Consider the following 25,431-nt stretch of genomic DNA (forward strand, 5'->3'; position numbering starts at 1 on the left):
AACTTACTTCGGTCGCCACCTGGCGGATTTCAGGAATAATATTATTTATCAAACGGGGAATCGAACTCGGGTCTCAAGATGGCATGCACATCAAGCGACGACTCATCCAACTCACCTACCCATTCCCTATCACAACAGTTTTAATTGGTCTAAATAACTACCAACATTATGAAGGTAAATATTTATGATATGCCAAAACTATTTATTTTGAGACTAATATCTCATGTTTGACACTACAACCTCCATAAAAAAAATGCTAGTAAGAAAGTAGATGCCTAGATGGCACAAATAAGCCAAGCAGACGATGTTGTGTCGTGTACCTGGTTTATTGTGGTATATCATCTAATCATGATTCATGAAGGAGGAATGTATAAGCAGTATAATGTTTTGATGAGCCGGTCTTTTTGGCTTTCCAAGCTTTGATCTAGTTTACTATTTAATTATTTCAAAGGAAAATGGCAAATGCATCACTCTGTGTGGGACTAGTGTGTATTGATATTGTTGCCGAAAGTGAAAGATTTCCTGTAGAAGACACTGATCATAGGTAACTTAACGAAGTAATTTCAATTGCAATAACCTATTTACACAGTTTTTACATTTAAATATTGTAACTGGAATACCAAATAGGATTCCAAACCTTTCGTACAGAAGAGGAGGAAATGCGTCCAACTCATGCTCTGTTTTGTCTCAACTGGGAATGAAAACAGAGTTTTTAGGAACTCTTTCAAACTCAATACAACTGGATTTCATTCGAAGAGATTTTGCAGAACACTCAGTTTCAATTGAACACTGCCCTATTTTCCCTGATTGTGAGTTTCCAACTTCCATTGTGATACTTAATGCCTACAATAGTACCAGAACCATTATGCATCATCCAACAAATTTACAAGAGCTGGGTGTCCAACATTTCACCAATCTTAATCTAAACAATTATTCATGGATTCATTTTGAAGTAATATTCAAATTATTTAAGTAATGTACCAGATTCATTCTTTTTATTACTAGGGAAGGAGTGCTAATGTCGATAACATAAAACAAATGATTAAATTTGTGCGGGAAAATTCTAAATCTATAAAAATATCGGTTGAAATCGAAAAGACACGCACAGTTCTTGGTGAACTCCTCCCACTAGGAGATGTTGTCTTTATTTCGAAAGAATTTTCTCAGTTTTCTGGCTTCCCTACCATGAAAGAAGCAGTAAAAGGATTTATCGGTTTGTCAAGACCAGGGTACGTTTTTTGTTTTTTTTTTTACTAAAAAAAGTAATTTTTATTTAAGCCTTAAATCAACAAATTGCACTGATTTTTTGTGTTCAAAGGTGCATTGTCGTATGTGCCTGGGGGTCAGAAGGAGCGGCTGCAGGACAAAATGTTGATGGGACAGATGTGGTGAAGTGTCAAAGTGCTTCTGCACCTTGTCGTATCATCGATACCCTTGGAGCTGGGGATACATTCAACGCTGCATTCATCTATAGCCAAATTAACCTGTGGGACTGGAAAAAAGGGCTTGAATTCGCCTGCCATATTGCCGGTTGCAAAATTGGTTTAAACGGATTTCTAGGACTCGAACAATTCAAGCAGACCTTTTTATTTGAGGCCTCAGACAATGACAGGTAACGCGTGTTGTTAATGAATCTTTTTTTAGGTTAAATATGAAGCAGGATCTCACTAACTCAACGTGCTTGTTTACAAAGTATTATTATGTCCGAATTCGTTCGTCTAGCCCGTGTTGACCGCGAGTACGAAAGGGACGATATTGCTCGTTGACACTGTAGTCTTGAAGAGCTCGCCGGCAGTCGTAGTTGCGTCTATATTAAAACATCCCGAATTCCCGACCTTTTAACAGATTATTTATTAAAAGTCAACAGTGAATATTACCTATGATCACATGTTAAATATAGTTGATTAAAAATAGTGTGTTCCCCGCAACGGTAATAGTATTGACGTCCACGAGGTGTGCTATTGATTGTTTTAAAAAAGAAAAAAAGAGTTAACAAAAATGTATACCTTTAAGTGTAGAATAAGAATAACCCACCAAGTATAGTAGTTCTGAAATGAAAAGAAAAAATGTCGGTTATTTAAACTGTTTTCGTTAATAGATTTTGAATTGCTTATTAGCGACCACGATTTGGCGTTAAAGTACCTTGCAGTTTGTGGTGACATCAGCGTAGTATCCAGGTATTCGACCGATGCAAGAAAATGGGGCAAACGATGGTTCCGTCAGTCTAGTGGCAGATAGAACACCTCCAACTATTCCGCCAGCAAGGTTGAGAGCCGACACTATGGGAATTCCAAGGACTTGAATCGTAGGCTGAGATTGAGTAGTTGTAAATGGTTGAGGCGGGCGACGTGACCCATGATCATCTCGTTGAGGATCGCCTTCAGCAGTACACATGGACATCGCTGAACGTTTAGTTAAAGATGGGAAAGAACAAGAAATATAGAAATCAGTGGAAATTTTAATTTTTTATCGTGATTCGAAAATACCAATTAGAAACAAGAAGAAAGCGAATACATTCCGGCCATCCATCTTCTAGCCTTCTGGAATTCGATATGCTTTACAATTTATAGCCGAGTCCATCTATCAGCTATTTATATGATAGTGGTTTCCTATACGTAGCTTCTTCACTTTCGCCTTTTATTAGTCAAGGCCATAAATTACAATAAGCAGTTATTGTTGAAATGTTTCCGTAATGCCACAGAGGATATGTTCTGTTTTGTTGCGATTCACAATGTAAGCGTCATTCCCTTTTTTAGAAAAAATTTAGAATGTAGAACAGACTGAAAGGCGGGGTTTCTTTTTTGCAGAAAGATGTATTGTCTGGCGATTTCTCTTTATTTCGAGTAAAAAAGTAGACAGTCAAAGTAGTCAATTGGAACAAACGGTCAGTTTACTCACGTGCTGTATACCTCAAAACGCTGATAAAATACCTTATTGTATCGTCTTTCACTTTAGATTAAACATTTACTTTCTGTCCTCTGAAACTTGATCCCGGCCAACCTAATATTTATAAGCAATATCGTAATAGCTGTTAAGCAGAAACCGTGTTCGACGATTGAACATGATAAGATTTTAATTGTCGTTGGATTTTGAAATTACGAACTCATCTATTCGAGAAGCGTGTGTACACTTCAAACATAGAATAGGTCCAATTGCCTATCTTATCTAAACCGTCCTTTCTAGGTGTTTTTCCAGAACATCACGTTTACGCTTGCGCTGCCCGGCATCAGCCTTATTGTGCCAGCACTATCTAGAAAGCGCCAGGCGACCGAGTCTAGTTTGGAAAGTAGTCGCCGTCAGCCGCACGTTAACAATTTCCAGAGCGCACTCGTTTTTCTCAAGTGAATCATCATTTTTTCATCATGTCTTACCACGACGAATCAGATGAGTACGTTTATTTCAATTAATTATTAAGAAAAATATCATTGCGCGCAATCGTCCTTTGCCGTCCTGCTCATTCTTAAAATGGATTTTTTCTTGAAAATTTTTGGTTCAAACCAATATTCGATTTTTGGAACTGAGCCAGAAGAGGAGTGTTTTTCTTTTTTCATTGAGTTGAGTTTATATTTGCATGTTTCAATTTCTGTCGGGTTTCAAGCTACAAGCTCACGTGCTGAGGGCTATGAACCGCGATGTTATATTGATTTCCAATAGGAATCCAGCGTTGCCGTACATTGTACATGTGGTATACGTCACCCGTTTTTTTTTTTCTATCTCTGCCGTCTTTCCTTTCGCTTCATTTTGACGAGTTCCGCAAGGCAATAAGGAATCTAAAAAAACGCCATCCGATTCACCCGAGTTGCATTTCTTTCTATTTTCTTATGCTAGGATATTTTTTTTATCCCGTGAGGACGACTCCATCTTAAGGTTTTTTTTTTACAGACTTATTCAGCCGTGCTGTAAGGCTCTTTGAGAAAAGCCTTTATTTAGGTGGAATGAGTTATTGTCTGCGTCTGTGCGTCATCTAACTGTCGAACCGTATTGCGGGAAAGTAGATGTGGTCTGACGATGACGGCTAATCTGCCCACTCGTCATGTCCTGAGCGTTTTCTTTTAAAATTATTTTTTATTATTCTCAACTCACGATCAATAGGACGTTTTCGGTTAACAGTTCTGTCCGGGAGATGGCATTAGAACGACACGGTGCAATGACGGGAAACCGGATAATGGTTGGGGGAAAAGTATATACGTGTATGTAAAATGTATAAATCCAGAAAGCCGTTTTGAGATCGACGGGCATCCGCTCTCTTTTACTTTTCAGCGAATGCGTCATGTAGAGTAGGCTACTCTCTGTCGCTCCTAATAGGACACTGAGCACTAAAGTTTCTGTCCTAAACTTTTGATATAGAATACCGAGTCCTTTTAATGCTCTTTTTTTTTAACTACTCTAACGGGGAAGACGTAGTTCGTTCCCCTTCGCAACTCCGCCGGGAAAACACTATTGTCTTAATATCCCAAACAAGGGATCGATTTTTTAAATCTTTTCCAATCCTTTACTTAGAGTATTCCATTTGAAGCTAGCATGCAAAATGAGTATTACTGCGTGTAACTTATTTAGATTCTACGAACCCGACAACACGATAAGGGCTCACCATCACGAACGAGCAAAGAGTCCGAATCAGAAGACGGATCTGCATCCTGATACGGGCTTTAAAAAGTACATATTCTCAATAACGGAAACCAACGGCGATCGATATTCCGCTGAGCGAGAAAGGAAGATATTCCGCTTTACTAATCAAGGCACTTGCAATCTATTATAAAGTAGGTCCTTGTACTTTGGATTGGGGTCATCCAGCAGCGATGAATATTTCGCTGGAAAATTTCCGGAGTTTAGACACAATGTCGAAACGATCCGACCAAGATTTTGAGACGCATCCGCGAACCTAATCTCGAATTCCAATCGGCTTGTTTCACTTACTGTACAAAGCTGGTTCAGCAAGAGAGTGGCCAGGTTTTTGGTTCACAATTTAGGTTGGTTGCAAATTGTTCCACCGGTGCGTTCACAATCCCTTGTAGTACGTACAGTTTGGCAATATATAGGAGTTGCATCAACACTCAGCAACGAGAAAATTTGATTTTCTGCTCCGGTAAAACGATAAGAAAGTTGTAAACGGCTGAAAAAACCATTGCGTAAGAAATAGACAATATCGTATTACGCCCACATTGCACCGCATGCAGCCCGCTAGATTAAACCGTCGAAATAAGTTGCGTTGGCACTAAAAAGCGGTGGTGCAATAAGACTTGGAAGAATGGGAAAAACCTGATATTACTTTTTTTTTGCATCAAGTCGCAACAAGTCCTTGTTCACAAGTAATCAAAAATGTAATTACGGTTTTTTTCTAATTATTATTAAAGAATTTATTTTTGTATGCCAGGTGACCCATTTTATATAGATATATTTAAGAAACCTTCGACAAAGCTTATGTTTACATTTTTCCTTTGGTCACGAGTTGCGGTATTCAATAGAACTTGGGATCAAAAACGAAACACGTGGCAGTGTCCTAAGGGAAAAGGCGTTGTACTCGTCTTACAACTTCCATCTATGATAAGAATTGGATACTGTGAATAATTAATAAGCCGGAGCCGGGTGAAACCCAATTGCGGTTTTGTTTAGCGTGCTCTGAACTGGTGGGCCAGTTTCGCTAAAATAATGGATGATGACAGATTGACCAACGATTGCGGTGTCAGAACTCAGAAATGGCCAAGCTCTTTTCTTTATTGTTAAGTTCCAAGTAAAGGAAACTGCGTAGTAAACCGAGCCCCCTTTTTTGGGCCAATCACAATGAGCCCCACCTTTTTTGACGTCATTCACGGATCATAGCAATATCAGAACCAGTTCAAAACCGCAAAAAAATGCAGAATAAAAGCGGTAGCGGTAAATGATTATCATAGGACCTTGGCTCCCCATAAATTTTTCCTCGTTTCGCCTTGAGAACCGAGTCGTTGTCTGCAAGTTGGTAACATATCGAGGCGTCACTTTACGCTGCGCTCCTGCACCGGACGGACAGATCGTTTTGCATTCCTCGATCGAGTTCTAAAATTCTACCTCGCAAGTAGCTCTTCAGTCAGCGAACCTTTTTAGTAGAAGAACATCGCGTTCATCTCGGATCAGTCTGTCCAAGCGAGTGGTGTCGATCGATCTTCAATCAAAGTATCATTAGACTTGCTGATTGAAAATGCCTTGCAATTCGGAAGATTTTCCCGTCCCCTGCGATCGCTGTATGGATAAATTGCCGGAAGGCGAAACACCGGAAGGCGAAAAGACCAATGCCGAAGTGAAAAGTTGTTGCTATGTCAGGTTGTCATTTTTGTTTGAATTGTGTAAAGTAAAAGTAAATTGGCGAAATCCGTATTCTAACTAAGTGGCATTTATTTTTTGCACAGGTATCCCGATGGGGCTGTTCGCCTTCGTAATCCAAATATTGAGCTGATGGACCAGGACATTCTTTATCATTTGGCATTGGGGAGCGGAAGCGTAAGTTTCTTATTTGGAAAAGAACAAAAGTCTAGACATTCCAATAAGCTTAATTTCGATTATTGTTCTTTGCAGCATGACCTCCAGCAAATGTTTGGCGACGTTAAGGTAAGTCCTCTATTTTCTTGTCTTCCTATACTATCTTTAAGTTTAATCTCGTGCGTCAGTACAGCGATACCTTAGAAGCCCCATGAATTCCGGAGAGGAATCCATACCGAAACTTAAATCCTGCCCTTTTGTTTTTGTTGTTGTCTTTCAGTTTGTGTGCATGGGAGGTACTCCGAAGCGCATGGAGCAGTTTGCTAACTTTATTATGGATGAGATCGGTTACAAATTGCCAGCTGGAACAACTCTGCTGGACATTTCTCAATATTCCTACCGATATTCGATGTACAAAGTCGGACCGGTTCTCTCCATCAGCGTAAGACGATCTAGTGAATTCCGATAGCCGCCCTGTATTTTTATTAACCGTTTTCTGCTCTTTCAATCCAGCATGGAATGGGTATTCCGTCAGTTGGAATTCTACTTCACGAAGTCATTAAACTAATGTACCACGCTCGAGTTAAAGATCCCGTGTTCTTCCGTCTGGGAACATGTGGCGGTATTGGCTTGGATGGCGGACAACTGGTAATCACGGACGAAGCCGTGGATGGCATGATGAGACCATTCCTCGAATTGGTAAATGAGAGTCACTTAAATAATTCAGTTGGAAATTACGCTAATTTTCCTATTACTTTTTCTAGCCAGTTTTAGGGCAATTGGTCCAACGACCATCCAAGCTCGACACAGAACTGGCCAAAGAATTGCAGTCTCTTTCTACTCAAGACGATCCCTTTGAGACGCACGTTGGTCGAACTATGTGCACTTATGATTTCTATGAAGGTATACTAATAGTTTTGTTTTCGACTGCCCATTCAAAAGTGTCCGGCCTTATCATCTTACACTGGGTGATTGACAATTGTTTGTTTGCAGGACAGGGACGTCTAGATGGAGCATTCTGTGACTACACTGAAAAGGAAAAGCTGGAATTCTTGCACAAGGTTCATGACAATAACATTCTCAACATGGAAATGGAATCCTTGGCCTTTGCAGCGCTGACCCACCATGCAGGAATCCGTGCGGCAGTCATCTGTGTCACTCTGCTCAACCGCCTTAATGGTGACCAGGTAGGATTACATTATTTTATAAGCCTTGCCCCACATACTTTCAGTTTCTAAAGAATCCTTTTGAAACTTGTTGAACCAGGTGGCTTCGAGCAAGGAAGTCTTGAACGAGTGGCAAAACAGACCTCAGGCCATCGTCGCTCGATACATCAAAAAGCACATGGGCATGACAGGCCCAGCTCCGCGTCCTCCTCCGCCCGGGCCCAAAACGGTTGTCAACTCAAAGAAACTCAAATTCGTCCGCGAGGAATCTCAAAGCTACGAATAGCATTAGGATTCACAGGGTTCCAAAAAGGAAATTCGGCTCCGCAGTGTCCTGGTAAAGAAAAAAATTGAAATTTACGTCAAGATTCCACCCGAGTATTTTTATCTGACAGCTGCTGTGTGACAGTCGATAGCGTTTGTTTGTTTGTTTTTTTCCTTAAGAGGTAAACACTTGTGTTACGTAGTGAATTCGATCGTCGTTAGAGAGCGTGTTATTTAGTATCACTGGTATTCAACAACAAAAGTTTTCAAACGTGTTTCTTTGTACACAACGAAAGCTCTCTCCCTACTCTGAATGTTGTAGTCCTGTAAATTCTCTTTTTCACTGTTTCATTGGGATCCTTTATTTTATTTATTTTTCACTAATTGCGCACTCGTCATTACCGAGTTTAGTTGTTGTTAAAAAGGCAAAATTATTTGAGCAATATTTGTTCCATACATCCATACAGTAACATTCCAACTTGCGGAACGATCCTTCAGACTCTCCTTTCACGACGACGGAAGTCGTTCCGTTAATGTTTCACTGTTTGATTCCAATTGGTCTTTGGCTATATTAAAGTTCTGGGGCATTGGCGATTTCTTGTAGTTACATATTTACAGAATCTCCTTGTAATTCGTGGTGTCTACTTTCAATTACAAAAGAAAGAAAAAACAAAAACAAATCCTGTAGAGGCAGCCTTCGATGCATATGATACGGCCGACCATTTAGTCGTGCATTACCGTCAAGACGGAACGAGAGGTTTTTTCATCATCGTCTGGATGTTCAGTGTGTTACGTATGTGTGTGTGGGTGGGTGTGGGTTTTGGAGATCTCGTCTTTTCTTCTCCCTTTCTCGGCATTGTTAACGTCTCCAGCTACATCAGCTGTTGACTTTGATAAGTGAAATTTTTTTTTCTTTTCTTTTTCTTTTTCCCAACAAGAAATTATTTTAAAATAGCTAAAAATTCAACCGGAGGAAGCAAGGAACACAACTAACAAATAACAACAACATACTGGTGGGAATGCGAACGTTTTCTTATCTTTATATAAATATTCTTTGCGTGCTTGACGTTGCACAGTGTGTTTCTCAATGGATGTCGGTAATAATACAATAAAATAGACATTCAAATCTATATCGTGACCCACTTTTATTTTTCCAAAAAAATTTATTTTCTTCTCTTCATTCCCCGAGGTGAGATGATGATATCTCCCTGCGTCGAGAGTTTCTCTCTCTCTTGAATTCCGTACATCATTCACGCTGTATTTTGTGTCGTCCCATCGGCTCGACTCACCTACACACCCACTCTCTTCCCTTTACTTTTCCCAAAGCAACACGTATACGTTGCACGCTGCCAGGACGTACACAATAATATACTGCGTGTATATAAATGCTTATATTACTTTGACTGGTCGTGACAGGACACCATCGATCAAACAAGCAGCCGGGCAGAAGATCATGAAGAAGGAATGCGCACACCGCGCATTGTGGGTTTTCCCTTTTTTTCTTTTTTCTTTTCTTTTTCTTTGAATGTTACTTTTCATTGTTATCGCGAGAAGAAGCAAAACAGAGACGAACTAGTTTTCAATCATAAATGTTTGAATGTATTTCGAAAAATTGGGTAATGAGGTGGCTACACTTAATTGTCATGTTTTTATTGGCTGCCTCGTATTTTCTTAATGGTTTTATTATTTTTCTTTTTGTTGTTGTTTTGTGTTGTCGTTTAAGACTTGCTAGAGGTTAGTTGCGCCTGCGCAAGGCAACAATTTAAACGAATTTGATATGAAGGAAATCGAGGAGGAGTATAAGAAAAATGGAGAATTGGAGAGGTGTGAGATAATAGTAGTTGCAGGACGTTGCGGAATGCGGGTGGAAGGAAATTTCGGAAAATATCCGTCGACCGCTCCGTCGAACGTCCAGATTGTTTTGTTTTTTTTCTTCAATGAAAGGAATAAATGCTCCGCAATCTTCTATCGGAGACGTGGGATGTCACAGACATGTCGATGGTCCTTTGTTTTCTCCGGCCCACCGATCGAACAACCACTCCCAAATGGATAAGTGGGACAAAAGAGAGGACAGATGTGCCATTATTACAAGTTGCCATCAGCAGATCGCAACTCCCTCCCTCTATGTAACGGATATGTACAAAAGCGCGTTTTTTTTAAAATGATGAATAATGAGGGGAGGGACTGGCTCTCACGCACGCTAGAAAAGAAAAGAAAAATAAGACATGAAAAGAAAATACGCTGAAGAAGATAACAGATGAAGAAGAAGAAAAGTGCGAAGAAAAGGGCGGAAGACGAAAAAGGAAAAATCAAAAGATTAGCCCCGTTTTTCTCCAGTCGGCAAAATTTCCCTTAAGCTTTGATTTGCTTGGGAGGATCCGTGACGTAAGTCAACTCGTTCAAGTAAAACCTGCGCAACAAATCATTAAAAATCAATATTTTCACAAGTAATCGATAAGAGAGCAGCGTGAGTCAGCGTGATTGATTTTTCCGTTCGTACCACTTGTCAGCTTCCTTGCAGTCGAAGTTGTGGATCCAGTCGCAGATGCGGTACTGCTGGTTGAAGGCGGTTCCAGAGCCGCACATGTAAGGGATACGGCGGCCGTCTTCGTCGCACATGTGGAACAACATGCACTCGAATTCCTGGTCGGCGTAGAATCCAAGTGGTCGGTCGGTGCAGTCGAAAGTGAGTGTCACGTTAGGAAACTCCTCCCAGCGTTTAGCCTGTAAAACAAATTAGAAATTAGTATGTCACTTCACGGTCCGACGTATAATTGTCTGTTCACGGTTGGTGAACACAGACTGTGTGAATGCGCAAAAAAAAAAAAAATGAAAATAAAACTTACGCGGTGAAGGGCCGGCAGGGAGTAGACCAACGAAACGGCTGTGTATGGCGGCGATTGGCAGATAAGTGGACGCACAAGGTGCGAATCAACATAAAAAGAAGAAAAGTCAGAAACGTGTTCAAACTGTATCGCTCTCTTTGATCGATTTCAGATTTGCCGTGTGTTTTTTTTTTTTTTGTTTTTTTTGTGGCTCATGAATAACTTACCGAATGCCACGCAAAGGAGAACTGCAACTTGACGCATCATTTTTCGATGAATGTTGACTTTGGGTATTCCGCTCTGACTGTTTGAATAATTGGAAAAGGCGTTAGAGGACGTTATCATTGTGATTGTTTACTAGGAAATGAAATCTTTACAAAATTTAAATAGAACTCTGTAAATTAAGTTCAGATATTTTGGAGCTAACGAACAAATGTTTTATTCCCAAATACAACGAAACAAGCTCAGTGGTAAAAGGAGGATGTATGAAGCTGATTCTCTCATCTCTCTCTCTCTTTTTTTTTTCTTTCGTGCGCTACTTCAATTTCGGTAGAGAGCGCCGCCTTTTATGTGCCTTAATGCGGACCCCGGAGCTTTGATGAAAGTGGGTTGCATCGTCGCCAAAATGTTACGAAATCACCAACCAAAAAAGTGTTGTTGTTGCTGTTCCGATTCATTCACATCCCAACCCAATCAGCGGATAAAAACGTTAATGTTCCCGACGACCCGCAACATGAACCCGGCTTGTTCACGCAAAAGTCACGTAAGTGGTTGACATGGGAACGCTAAAGAATGGGATCCGCTAAGCGTAACACATTTGGAAGCCAGCACTGCCGCAACAAGAACCCCCCCCCCCCCCTCCTCAAAATAAATACACAAATAAATAAAAGGAGGAAGTATATGAATAGGTGAATCTCGTTTCTCTTTCTCCCGTGTATGTAACTACGCGCTCTCTCACTTTCGGTGCTCCTTGCCAAACGGGTCAACCGCTCTCACCCGGAGCGAGACGGGCCACGCTCACTCTCTCCTCTCTCTCTCTTTTCTTCGCAAACTCCCCCCCCCTCACTGATAGTACAGAATTGTTGTTTTTTTTTTCTCCAGCAAATCTCTTCTATCGTCAATTTCTTTTTCTTTCTATCTTTTTTCTTTTCTTCCACAGTGGCGCGGTAGTCGTTCAAATTCTGGAAGACTTGCAAACACACAGACAGACAGGACAGACAGAGCCGCTAGCATGTCTTACGAGCGCTGGTATCGTCTTACCTAACCATCTTTATTCTCTCCTTTGTCGCGCTACTAATTTATTCGTAAAATTTGCAAAGTGGGTCTTTTTTTTTTTGGTTTGTTTAAGGAGTGGTCAATGTTTTGGGTGTTTGTTGGCGCTTGTTTGGATTTCCTGTGGGCCCAAGGCTAAACAACAACAAAAATGGCGATAGCGCGGAAGCTGTCTGGAGAAATCTAGTCCAATAATTATTTGCTCGTTTTTTTTTTCTAAGTTCCCGAAATCAATTGGCCGCGTTGATATCAAAAGAAAATTGAATCACGACCATCGGCCGCTCTCAATCAAAACGGATTGCGAGATAGAACGGGTCTAATCGAACGATAAATGAAACTGTAATTGAGTGTCAATTGAAGTCCGACTTACTTGAATAACAGACGTCGAAAAGGAACGTGACAAAGATGAGCGAGTGGACGATTTGAACGAGCGGACGGACGGGATTTGATCGGCGGAGTCGGGTATCCAACGGAGCTAGGACTTCGAGTCGATGCTGTTTGAAGTCTGGATGATGACGAGCTAAGGAGCTGGTACTCAGTTTCGGACGAGTGTTGTCGGCGTGAAAGATGCGATGTGAAAGTTCAAGTTGAACGCCGAAGTCAGCGGCTTTTATAGGATCCCACCACACACACGGGGCAGCAGGAGACTAAGCCAATGGAATAGCGCCGGAGCGGGAGAGAGAGAGAGAGAGAGAGAGGGCGAGAGAGAGAGAGTAAAGAAAGAGAGGGTGCTGCTGCAAAAGAGGAAGAAGGAGGTGGAGTTTGAAAGGAGAAGAAGGAAAGAGGTGAGATTGCGGCCGCCCGAGCGCGCCTCACGCTCGCCGGGTCTTTTTTTTTTCTTCTTCTTCTTCTTTCATATGCCCAGGTAATAGTTGAGTCAGTATAGAGGGAGGCACAATAGCTCATCTGGGTTGGAGCTGTTTGCTTGTTGTTTTGTCCCGTGCTCTTTGCTCGTGTCCCTAACCCCCTCTCTCTTTTTCCACCTCATCCACCTTCTTTCTTTGATTTTCGGGAGGCAGGGTGATTTTCTCCCGGCCGCCACCTCCACCCAGAGAATGGAAATGAGCCAGCAACCTCAACTCCTTCATTCTTTTTTTTTTTTTTTTAATTTTAATTTTAATTTTTCACCCTTTAGGTCTCCTCGGCTACCACATATATTATTTGATGCCGTGCCGGGGGTCACGTGATCGCATTATCCAAAACGGCCCGATCTCCTAAATCTAAATCACGACACACACACACACACGGCTCATCGAGAAATAGTTTGTAATAAAACAAGGAGCCAATATGCCAAACATTTTCTCCTGATTCGTTTTTTTTAATGCCGACATTGTTGTGATTTGGAGAATTTGGGAATTTCCCATTATTATAGATGCGGAAATGCAGCTCCTGCGCACCTGCGTCGGTCAGTGTTTCTCTGAATGTGCTATCTGTCTTCTGCGGTTCTTAAAACTGTTTTTCTTCTTTCTCCTTTTGTTTTTCTTATCGCTTGTATTAAAAAAAGAGGAGAAACAAAAAACTTGGACTGTAGAGTCGAACGGGCGGGTCGATCCGTCTCTTTCTCCTGCTGGATCGCCAGCCCGGTGTCGTCGATACGAATCTTATTGCTGGTCATTCACAGGTGTTTTTGGCTGTGGTGGTAGTGTTATATACAGCAGTCTTCTGAGCCAACAAGAGACCAGCCAGCAGCAGACACATCCGAATTCCTCGCATCCATCACGAATTTCCAATTCCGAATTCCTCTAAATTCCTCACCCCCCACTTGTCTTTTTTGCCTCCTTGTTCTTTTTTTTCTTTTTTTTTCTTTTTTTTTTCACTGTGACTGTCCCACTTTTAGCGGGCGCATATTGTCACTCATTGGATTTCCAAAATAGGATCTCGGTATTATATTTTCCTTTGGCATTTCCTATCCCTCTTTCTTTTCGCCCGGCTTTTTCGGTGACCTATTGCGTTCGATTCACTCCGTCAATGTTTCACTTTTTCAGTCTTCTTCTTCTTCTTTTTTGAAAATGGCCGCCATAAAAAGCCGATCGCCCATTCGTCAGATGCGTGAATGCATAAAGGACGGACAGACGAACCAAAAGGTGACTATGGTTGTCAATTCGGTTGTCAATTCCGCGAAAGCGGCGGGACTGCTCGACTCGAATCTGGCGTCGCACGATTCACACATATATATATTATTGCATATAGTGTATATAACGTTTCTTTTTTTTTCTTCTTCTTCTTCTTCTTCTTCTTCTTCTTCTTCTTCTTCTTCTTCTTCAAATCAAATAATCAGGAAAAAAAAAAGAGTTGCCAAGTTTCTTTTCAAAAGATTATTCTCTAATAAAAGATTTCGACTTTTGCCAAGTGACATTCGACGTGTTTTCTCCGACTTTTGCCCACGAGTTTTGCCAGGGAAAAGAGGCGAAAAAAGGACGAGCGAGCGAAAGAAAGGGAGGAAGAAAGAAAGAAAGAATAAATAACGACGAGAAAGTTTAAGGCTATTTAACGCTTCGCATAGAGCGCTGAGGCTGATGGGGGCTATAGCTATGCGGCTCTGCCACGGTATATATACAACAACAAGTTGAGCTATACTCTGTAGACTACGGCCCTGATGTGCAGCACTATAGTGCCACCACCGGAGTCTGGGGCGGATGCATTTGATTCGATGCCGTCGAAGGACGAAAGGAGTTTATGTTTCGCTTCACTTATATGCGTCTGGTGGTGCTAGCTAGCTATAGCTGGGGCCGGGCAGAACCTACTTTGGATGTTTTTGGCTCTCACTCGAGTTGCCTAGGAAAAACGACTATGTACAGGAATTCCTTGTAAATGCAAACTGGTCAACCCAGTCGTTTCATAACAGTCAGATAGATTCGCTCGCGCTCGAAATTCAAGAGAAATTTCCCCCCATTTGATTTATTTTTGTTTGGTTCTTATATGTGTACCAGAACTGATTTTCGATTCAAACGCCGAGATCAGAATTTTCGTTTTCTATTGTTTTTACTTTCGCCATATTCCTGGCGAGCTGGGAACGAGGCAGGTACATACAGGAGAAAGAAAACGAGAGAGAGAGAAAACCTGTATTGTCATTGCCACCGGTTTTCCGTGTTCGTGTTGACGAACATTGGGCAACCAGTGCTGGGCTGTGTCGTTAAACATGATATGGGCGGAAAATCTCCAAACAGATTCCCCCCCAAATTTTTTTACTCTCCTCTTTCTCTTAGTCGACTTCCATTTAAATGAGTTCAATATGGTGGATCAAAGTATCCGATTTCGCTAAGTTCATCTACGTACACGCCAGCACATTGTGGCCTAAACTGTGTACAGCCGTACAGCGTAAGTGCTGTGTGTACGGCAGTGAAACGTGTTGAGTTGGAAGAAGAAGAAGAAGATGAAGGAGGAACAAGATTAGAAAGCTCATAATCTCGTTTTCAGTCAGCCGAAAATGGACGAGTTAAATGGTTTCTCTCTCGTCAGCACAGCGCCGTGTGGATCATCTTTTATTTTCTTCTTCAATTTCATTTCCGCTCTTTTGGGCAATTTCGAGTCGCGTGAGACAATGAGAACATTTGTGACAGACGGCAGCGCAGATCGGCAGTCCTTATATGTCTAACTGTTTCGGTTTGAACTCGTTGCAGGTAGAGAGCAGAGAGAGAGAGAAAGAAAAGTATGTACACATCCTTCACTTGTATACATATTATATAGGTATACCTACATAGCTGCTCATTATTCGTTTGGTTCACTCTCTAATAACGCTCCGGACTATTTCCGCGTCGTTGGTCGTCGCTCCTTTTCAAAATCGTGCCACCGTATATTTGGAAAAAAGAGAAGAAGAAGAGAAGCAACGAGCGCGCCCCCGCCCGTTTTCCCCCCGCGTGTTCTGCCAGGTCGTTACGCCTAATCAAAAGGATATAATCGCCGTTCATTAGAGATGTTCGCTCAACATGTAGTAGATCCACGTAATTTCCGCATCCCCCGCAGAGTTATAGTCTTCGCCTATAACATAACTGCGCCCAACAGTCGTACATGTTGATAACAAGAGATGGAAGAAAAATAAAAGGGGGCTGCTTGCTGGCTATATATACTACAATATTCAACATCCAATCGAAATACACACACACAGGGGTTTATTATCATTTTATTTTATTTTTTCTGTTCCGTTTAAAACACAAGAACTTGGAATAATTGACAAGAGAAAGGAAAAGCACAGACAGTCGTACAAATAACATTACAACCTTGCCTTCGGGAATATAGGCGTTCGTCGTGAATAAAACAAAAAAAAAAACTAAATTGAAACCAAGTAAGAGAGAAAAAAAAGGAATCAACCCGAAAAAAGGGCCAAAGGGGAGAAAACGCGGGAGGAGGAGGACCGTGGCCGAGTTGTTTCCCGCAGCGGCAACAGCAATCGTCGACGTGTGCTGGTTGTATCCACTCAGCGAGTCGCTCGCCGTCCCTGTTGCTGTACACAGAACCAGATGAATGAAAGCAAAAGGGGAAATCTTGTTGATTTCACCGGGTCGTAAAGAAATCATAAATGTAAATAATCATCAAAGACAGCAGCAGAGGAGTTAAGAAAAAAAGGAGCTCGACGAGATGACTAGACGTAGGATTACAAGCCCCTCGAGGAATTGAAAAAGAATTAAAAATCTATTCTTTTTGATTGGGCAGGAAATGGTGGATGGTTCTTCTTATAGACACGTATAAGAAACAAAAAAGTAAAAAACAAGGAACGAACGAGAGACCTGCACGCCGGTGTCTATATATTTTGTAGAGCCAACGGAGAGAGAACTCGGAGAGAGAATAAAAAGTCAGGGAGGGGTCAAAACCTTTCGAAAATGAAGTTGCTCACAAAAACGAATACAAGTCGCAGCCAAGAAAAAAGAAAAAAAGAAAAAGAAAAAAAAAGAGAAGAAAAGACGTGGAGGGATATATATATATATACCAGCAGGTTCTGGTATGATGCAGCTTTCTCCTGGGTTTCTGGCCGTGCAGCAGCAGCAGCAGCAATAGCAACATACACACACATCGTCAGTGTGTCAGGGGTGTATTGCGTGTCTTTGTAGGCACTACGCACGCGCTTCTCTCTCTCCCGCTCTCTTCGTCTATAATATGCTGTGTGTGGATTGAAGCCAATAATAAGAAAAAACCCGTAAGACCGAGAAAAGTTTTGCCTCGTTCCTGATTTTTCCAGACTGGCATGATTAGTGTGATGATGCATCGCTAATGTCTTATCGGGTTACATACTATATCTGCCGATTTCAGTTATATTATACACAACCGGGTCGTGTAAAATTCTAATTATAGCGCATACAACAAACATGGCATCAACCAAAGCAGCCGCGTTCAACTTATCCACAGCAGACGAATTGATAGTTTCTGTGTGTGCTGGAAACGTTCATTGCTACCTTGATGAGGAGGATGGCAAAGACACGCAGACAGACAAAACACCTTGCGGGAATATTGTGAGCAGGAATGTTGTTGGCACCGGAATCGGTCGCGTCCCGTGGTCCCAATTCGAATGATTACACAATAATATACCCAGGAGAAGAAGAAGAAAAAAAAAGAATAATAAAAAAAAGAAGAAAAGAATTTCGGATGGTGTAGTAGTGGGTGTGGGATAGATAAGAATAAGAAAGAAAAAAAAAGAAAGAAAGAATCAACGTGTTTTTTTTCTTCTTCTTTTCTTCGACTGCCTGGGCCTTGTGCTGAGCAGCTTCAGATCCAGCTGCTGCTGATGATGACGCTGCTGCGGCTGCTGGTCGTTGGTTCGCTGGTTGGCTGTGTATGCATCATGACGAGGCTTTCTCCTCTCCGCCGAGCGCTTCCCACTTCTTCATTTGAATAATCTGATATTTATCGGACGGCAGCGGGATACGTATACATATATATGTGTATAGGAGGGGTCTCACTCTTCTTCTTCTTCTCCTTCCTTCTTGTTACTCGGCGCATCCGCAATCGTATTCAAATGGATCTCTGCCGTCGTCTATACTCGGCTGCTGCTGCTCTTGGACAGTGCGTGTACCTGCGTTCGTTTCTCGGCCACGTCTATTACGTACCTGATAACCGGGGTGCGCGCCCAGCATGAAAGACGACGACGAGAATACCCCCGGAAGAAAACTCCCAAATAAGAAACGGGAAAAATTAAAAAAGAACGAATGGAAAAATAATAGAAAATAGAGATACATGAAATTCAAAAGAAAAAGACAAAGAAAAAAGGCGAGGAAAAATTTCTCGTTTGGGTGGTGATGGTGGTGGAGGTTCTGTGGCGTGGCGGACGTGTGTACACGTTTTTCAGCATCAACGGCATCGACAGCCAAACTTGGACGATGAACCAAAGTTTCACTATTGCCGCACGCCCGAATCGAAAAAAAGCAAAAACAAAAACAAAACAAACAACTAAGTGTCTATCTATCTGCTATATTTACATGCACGCATATGTAATAATGGACCGCGTCAGGTGTTGTGTGTGTGCTGCGAGTCTGTTGGCTGGGCGCGCGATCCAGCCGCTAAAACCAGGAGCTGGCCAAACAGGAAGGGGGGAAGAAGAGGACAGGACAAGTCGTCACTGTCTCGAAATATGTTAATAAGCGACGACGACGACGACGACGAATCAGATCGTCTGCTGTGTGCAACGGGACGGAATAATGAGATGCAGGGCAGCAGCGGAGAGGCAGCAGCGGGAGCTACCGAGACGTGCTGGGCACCAGGTGATTCGTGAACTGTCATCTCGATTTCGCCGTACCTATAATCCTCCAGGAAGGCATCCGTGAAATGTTGTTGTTTGGTTTCTTGTCGCAAAAAAAGAAGAAAGAAACGAAACGGGACGACACACGACCGCCAGTTTTGTTTCTTCTGGCAGGACGACAATATAACAAAATGGGCAAACCTCCGAAAGAGTAATAACTATAGCGCTGGCTGGCTGGCCACGAGCGGAATATAGAATAATAGACCCGGCAAAGGGCAGCAGAAAGCAACGAGAGAGAGAGAGAAGCCAACAGGACACTTTTGGGCACACGTATAAGGAGAGATGGTGACATGAAAGAGAGAGAGAAAGAGAAGTTTGGGGTTGAAAATTTGGTCGGGAAAAATCAAGAATGAAGAAGAGGACAGCATTACAGAGGGGCTGGGACGCTGTGCGTTGGGAATCTTCTCATACGCAGGGCGCGGGAATACATCAAGATGATGAATAAAAGGAAAGGCTCTCGCAGACATCGCAGCAGTGCAAGAGGAAGACGAGAGAGGTGGAGGTGGCGCTGGAGGCGAACGCAGCAGCCATCCAGCAGGGAACCTATAACCAACCGAACTTTCTCCAACGTATAGAAAACCGATGCGAACACACGGGGACGACTTATTGGAGGGAAGAAAAAGAAGAAGAAGAAAAAAAACCAACGAACGAACAGATAAGAGTTGAAGCAGCAGCAGCAGCAGCAGCAGAGAGAGAGAGGTCGGCAGTGGCGGGTCGTCGAGGTCGGCAGCATTCCTCTCCATTAGCGAGACTCATATCCTTCTCATCGGAAAGAAAAAGTCTCTTCTTCTTCTTCCTCCTTTCATAAAATATTCGTCCCTTTTCTTTTTTTCTTTTCCTTCCCCCCGTTGGCTTATATATATGTTGTTGATGTTCAACGCAAAACAGTTTTGGGAAGCCATGCCAAAAAACGAAGAAGAAGAACCGCTGCCTATTGTTTGGTCGATTCATCTTTATCGGACCAACATGTCGACTTGACAACCGCGACACGCCCCTAAACGCTCCAGCCTCATTTTCCTTCGGCGGGAGGAGATGCGCTTTTGCGATTCGGGTCTATCATATTACATAACGAGCGCACAGCTTTTTTCCTTCCCTGACTCTTTTTGGTTCTGGCTGTTTTGTGTTATGTGTGTGTCTTTTTTGCGCTTTGTTGGCGCATCATGCAAGAGTGAGCTGCTGTGATTCAGCCGGCGACCGTGAACGAGCAAACTCGGATTTCTATTTGACAGGTCAACAAGAGATCACGAAGCTGACGTCTTTTGTTTTCTCCGGCTCATTCGACATTCGCGTTCGATTCCTGGCAGCGCGGCACCGCCGCCACCGCCGCCGCGGCTTGGCCTATTAGATACTTTACGGTGTATTAGTGTGTTGCAGGATATTGACTGTATAGCCAGAGAGAGAGAGAGACGAGAGAAAGAGACACATATACTATATACTCTATAGAGTGGAAGTGGTTAGATTATGTATTTATTGTGATTGTTTCCCCGTTTTCCTTCTTAGATTCTCCGGCTGGGGATGTGAAAGTTTTCTTCTCCGAGGCGTATTTTTTGTTTTTTGTCTTCTCCTTCTACTCCATTCGCCCATGCCATCCGCATCTCCACACACACACAACGCAGACACAAAGGCTGGGATTTTCCGCTTTTGTAGATGCGCGCGCGCTGGGCTGAGCGTGAATCTCTTGTCTTGGCTGTCCTCACTCTGCGCGCGATAATCGATTGGCCTATCTTATAGCTCGCCAGCTATTATAATCCTTTTTTCTTTTCTTTTTATCTTAACGTCTGATTCTTTTCTGCTGCTGTGGACAGCTGAAGAAAAAGGGAAGAAGGAATGTTGGGTCTGAATGCCGACGTGTTGTATAGAAGCTCCCAGGCGTCAAAGGAGCAGTGGTTTTTTTAGTCGTTTTTTTTTTGTTTTTGGTTTTGTTTTCTTCTTCTTCCACGATATCGATCAAAATAACATTTCGCCGGCTTCAAAATCGAAAGAGAGGGCCGTTAAAATTCAAAAATTGGGCCGATTTCCATCCAGCGTCGGCGCTATCGCCGCCGCCACGATTCTATACAGCGGCTTCGGCACAAAAACTCTTGTATACACAACTATAATACTGTGGGAAAAAAAGAAGTTGTGTGTGTGCGAGTGAAAGTGTTTTCTATATTATAGCTGGTTGCTGCGTTCGGTCGCTAGCAGATTCAACTCGTAGATATTTACGTTTGAGATATACAACAACTTCTATCGCGCGCGGCTACTTTGGAAAAAACAAAAAACAAAAACTTGATTGCCAGCCAGGCGGAATTCGGGAAAAGTTTTTCCTTTTTTCAAAAAGACTATCTCGTCCTCCTCATAACTGTGTGTGTATGTTAAATATATATCTGGTTTGGTTATTATTTTCTATCAGAGCCAAAAGATTTTTCTTTGGCTTTTGATATCGCAGCCATATCTAATGCTGCGATATATCCAGCGCGGGTCCGTTTTCTATGTGGCGTAGCGTGCTGCAAGCCACTTTAAAGGATGACAATGAAGGATTGCCGGATAATAAGGCTGCTTATATTCTTACCACATAGATTCTGTGTACACAATGTATCATAAACCTGTGCGTATAATGTCAAGCGGGCAACCAGGTCGGCGAGAGATTCGAGATCGAGTGTATGTGCACTCACTAGCCAGCGCAGCCCAGCGCCCGCGTGAATATTACAGTGCGGGTGAATAATACGACACTGATGGCGCGTCATGTGCATCAGCATATATACCTACTTACATTTTTGCATTGCAGAGGTTATACTGCTGGTTGCCCATTTAGACTTTGGTGAAGAAGGTAAAAAAAAAAAAAAAAATGAAATTCTGTTGTACGTGTAGTATATATACATGCATATTAGAAATATAGCCTCTAGCTCGTAGACATCTTTGGCCAGCCACTCGGAGCCTTTAGGTTTGTGTGTCAGTGGGGCTGCCGGGCTGCCCAATAGACCGGCATCGGAGGCTGTGCTGACTTGCCGTAAAAGAAGAAAATACCAAAACAATTTTTTTGGGGGGGACTTTAATTCGCCGTAGCGGATCGATGCCGTGTCAAAACTGAAGTCTACAAACACAAAATAGAAAAAAAAAGAGAAAGAAAACGAATCGAATCGAATCAAAATATTTTGAAAACCGGACCGTTTGAATAACCAGAAAGGGAGTGGCCCAGCGGCTATTCCACATCATTTCGTTATAGATTTTGAAACTTAAAATATTTATATTCTGGGCCGAATCATCAAGCCTGAAACGACGGTCGCTATTATATTCCATTCGGCTGGTGAATTGTTTTGCAGGAGGAGGAAATAACGCGCAAAAAGTTTCAAAAAATAACGGACACGGATCTGAAGAAGTCTACAAAGCAAGAGAGAAGAAGAGAATAAGATAGATGAAAGCTGCCACAATGAGCCAGCAAAAGTTGGACACAGCAGCGCAGCAAGGCGCAAAAGTTCTTGCCTTTGATAAATCAAGAGAAGCTAACAGAGCTAACAGAAGCTGACACTGTTAGTTGCAGGCATCGATTCGCGCACACAGGTATACGAGCGGGCGAGAGAGTGTTGTTGTTGTTGTTGTCGTCGTCTTGGCTATTGTTTGTGGGATCACGCTGGGCGATGGCTCGGCCGAGACATTAATAATAGCAAAGTCAGCGCGCACATCCGCTTGTCCTGGTTGCCGTACCACCGTCCGCCCATGTGCTGTGTACAATCAGGCGCCCGCTATATCCACGAGTGTGCACTGGAGAAGCCTCTCGAAGGTTCGTGCTGGGAAAAAAAAATTTCGTGAATATATCGTGAGCAGGCTGACGCAGGGACGGCCTTGGACAAGGACTTGTCCTATTTTCTCTTTCTCTCTCTCTCTTTCCATCTTTTCGTTCTCTCTCGTTTACACTTCCTCCTCCTTTTCTCCAACTTTTCCATCAGAGCGGCCAACACGAGAGCTGAAAACGTGAACACAGGCCAACCATCCGAAAGCAGCCCCATCCAAAGAGCCTTGCCAACCAAGAAGAAGAAGAAGAAGAAGAAGAAAAATCAAATGTAGAACGCCATTTTTTGAAAGTCTCACTTTCGTTTATCATCATAAGCAGCAGCCTAAGCGATACACATATACGAAGAACACATATAATGTGCACACGCAAGTCTACATTTTTTAATGTTGTTCAACAGCAGCAGAAGCAGCTCGAGCGGTCACCGTTTGATACTTAAACAATATAATAAGTCGACCTATTGAGGAGGTTCTGCTCTCAATAGCGCCTTTCTTCTTCTAGCCCATTAGCTCATTACGTGGTGTCCTTATTGGGGGCTTCCTGTTGCTTTGATTAAGGCCAGCGGCCCATCACTGTCGAAAAATCAGCCTAGATATCTACTGAACTACACGTGTAATAGGACGCTTATATATACCGTAGATTCTACGAATTATATTAACTCCGATTGCTCGTGACGTTTGGGGTGGAAATGACGTGAAATGGGTCCCGACATTTCCATTTTTTTGTTCTTTTTGTACGCACAAAAACAAGCAGTGAAACAATGATGAGATTTGACGCGTGATATAACACTCTGATAAGGAATAACGTTGTGTGTTGGGTTAAAAGAAGAAAGAAGAAAAACCAGAGGGTGCGGTGTTTTGTTTTTTTATTTGGCTTGTTTTTTTTTCTGGTTGTGTTCTGTCTGCCGGGATAAGCGCACGCTGCTGTGCGTGAATAATGCTCGTGATATGTTTGTTCATTTCCTTGGAAATCAAAGGGCACTCGGTTATGTGGGCTACCGACGTACCCGCGCGCAAATATATTAGATGAATAGGCAGCTGCTAGTCGAAAGTTTTTTTCACGATTTTTTTTCCCTTTTAACAGACAACAGAAGGAAAAAGAAAAACATAAAATGAGTTTGACAGACGACAAAAGGAAACGAAAAAAAAAATACACACGACGGGAATCAATCTAGCGCGATTTTTGACGTCGATGGACGACTAGAAAACGCTCCTTGCGCAATAACGGGCTTTCAACTTGCACGACATTGTTCCGAGAAAAGATTCCCACCATCAACCCCTCTTCGTCCTCCACCCGAGAAGACTATTTACATACACATTCTTCGTCGAATTTTTTCTTTGATAAACCCCCGAGCTGTTTTTTTTTTAAACACAATCGGATATGTTCATCCGCCGGGATTTTTTGACTTGGCGTTTGTATATTGGCCATTATAAATTGTTATAGGCCTGCATAATAAAAAAAAAGACTAAAAGCTTCTTCCCAAACCTTATCTAACAAATGTTCTGGTAGCTCGACCCCTTTTGATTCCATTCCATCACATCCAGCAGCTATCGGAGAGCTATAAGATTAATTTGAATAATATTTTTTGATGGCTGTAGAGTAGATTTTGTTGCTATCAAGTTCGACGTTTTCCAATGGTCCCGGCACCAAAGGAAATGTAGAAAAATAAATACGAAATAAATTCGAAAAAAAAAAAAAAATAACCTGCCAGGAATTTCACTTTCACTTCAATCACATGAGGCCACATCAACTCTCGACGCCGTCAGTCGGTCACCGTCAACCTCTCTCCTCAGTTTCTCCTTCATTTCACCTTCTTCCTTGTTTTTGTTTTTCAAAGAAAAAGAAGAAGAAGAAAACAAAAAATCTCTGTCATATTCTCGCGTCCCTTTTGGCCTGTTATTTTTCTTCCTAGTTCTTTTACTTTCGTATTGTTCTTCCTGTTTTATAACCGGCCACAACTGGACCAACTGGTATGACATCAGGATAAGAACGAGAGGGGGCCCTTATATGTCGATCGTATATTGACGCGCGTCACAATCGTTCCAACAACCGGAGAACGCACGGGAAAGTTGCACCCAAAAACGCCAAAAGACTCTTATTGTTTTTTTGTTTTTTGTTTTATTCTATTATTATTATTATTTTTATTTCGGTTATTTGGTGATTGTGTTGTTTCTCTTTCGAAATAAATTGCCTCCGTTTAATAACGGTTGACATTTGGACAAGACCGGCTGCAGTGAGACCGCCGTTAAATGGACGCAAATAAACAAAAGCAGTTGCCATACATCTTTCAAACGATTTCAAACGTCTCGAGGCGTTTAGAGTTTGGTGCCACGGCGGCACCGTTTGCGCTATCCTTTATATATAATTCCCATATTAAATATATATGTATACGCGTACCGGTAACACACTCTCGGCTGCCCACCCAGAACAACGGGCCAGCAGCAGCTATCGCTGAAAATGCAGGCGCGGTATATATCTAATGCCGCACGCTGGGCACCTGACGTCCACGACTGACATTCATCGCGTTCTAATATAACGAAAATCTCCCCCCAAAAAAGAATTAACCAAGACCAGCGATGCCGATGCCGCCAAATGCGCCCAATTCCGCTGCCCGGCTGCGCGCTATTGATGATGACTCTATATCGTCGTGATGGGCCATCGTGATTCCTGTCCGATCGTTTGCGTTATACGTGTACGTAATAATAAAAAGAAAACGGAAAGAGGAGAAAAAAAGAGGAAAATGGCACTTTCTTCTCTTCTATCTATTCGACACAATCTGTGTGTGTGACTGTCTCTCTCTCTCCTTGGGTGGGGTGTATGCATAAATTTATGTCGGCGATTAAGTGCACGTATACATTTGCCAGTTTTGACTGGGTGATGATGTCACGTCGGTGTCGCTTTACCACAAAGGAGCCCCAAACGCAAGCAAACTGAATAAAAAGACATCAAACAGAA

General features: G+C 42.4%; 3 protein-coding genes across 5 annotated transcripts; 1 reads left to right on the forward strand and 2 right to left on the reverse strand.

Annotated features, from left to right (window-relative positions):
• The first annotated feature begins 61 nt into the window (after positions 1-61).
• On the forward strand, positions 62-9,013 carry LOC124188536 (uridine phosphorylase 1-like). Of its 3 annotated transcripts, XM_046581240.1 has the most exons (12): positions 62-174; positions 452-544; positions 628-952; positions 1,006-1,229; positions 1,319-1,612; positions 6,384-6,474; positions 6,550-6,582; positions 6,734-6,895; positions 6,967-7,152; positions 7,218-7,356; positions 7,447-7,640; positions 7,720-9,013. In XM_046581240.1, the coding sequence occupies exons 2-12, from the start codon at positions 456-458 to the stop codon at positions 7,903-7,905; spliced, it is 1,923 nt and encodes a 640-aa protein (XP_046437196.1). In that variant the 5' UTR covers positions 62-174; positions 452-455; the 3' UTR covers positions 7,906-9,013. The 3 variants fall into 3 exon arrangements, with proteins under 3 accessions (XP_046437196.1, XP_046437195.1, XP_046437206.1); XM_046581239.1 differs by lacking the exon at positions 62-174 and having other exon boundaries at positions 312-544; XM_046581250.1 differs by lacking the exons at positions 62-174; positions 452-544; positions 628-952; positions 1,006-1,229; positions 1,319-1,612 and adding an exon at positions 5,422-6,297.
• Positions 1,342-2,707, reverse strand: LOC124188578. The gene is made up of 5 exons (XM_046581310.1): positions 2,487-2,707; positions 2,143-2,402; positions 2,035-2,048; positions 1,878-1,958; positions 1,342-1,807 (listed from the first exon to the last, which is right to left on the reverse strand). Exons 1-5 carry the CDS (start codon positions 2,527-2,529, stop codon positions 1,699-1,701), a joined length of 507 nt encoding a protein of 168 aa, XP_046437266.1. The 5' UTR covers positions 2,530-2,707; the 3' UTR covers positions 1,342-1,698.
• Positions 9,014-9,459: 446 nt separating the features above from the next.
• On the reverse strand, positions 9,460-12,720 carry LOC124188586 (U-scoloptoxin(01)-Er1a-like). Its single transcript, XM_046581323.1, has 5 exons — positions 12,351-12,720; positions 10,936-11,012; positions 10,730-10,767; positions 10,384-10,607; positions 9,460-10,293 (listed from the first exon to the last, which is right to left on the reverse strand). The coding sequence occupies exons 2-5, from the start codon at positions 10,973-10,975 to the stop codon at positions 10,236-10,238; spliced, it is 360 nt and encodes a 119-aa protein (XP_046437279.1). The 5' UTR covers positions 10,976-11,012; positions 12,351-12,720; the 3' UTR covers positions 9,460-10,235.
• Between the last annotated feature and the right edge of the window lie 12,711 nt (positions 12,721-25,431).

Source organism: Daphnia pulex, chromosome 1, assembly GCF_021134715.1.
Source record: "Daphnia pulex isolate KAP4 chromosome 1, ASM2113471v1".
NCBI classification, from domain to species: Eukaryota; Metazoa; Arthropoda; class Branchiopoda; order Diplostraca; family Daphniidae; genus Daphnia; species Daphnia pulex.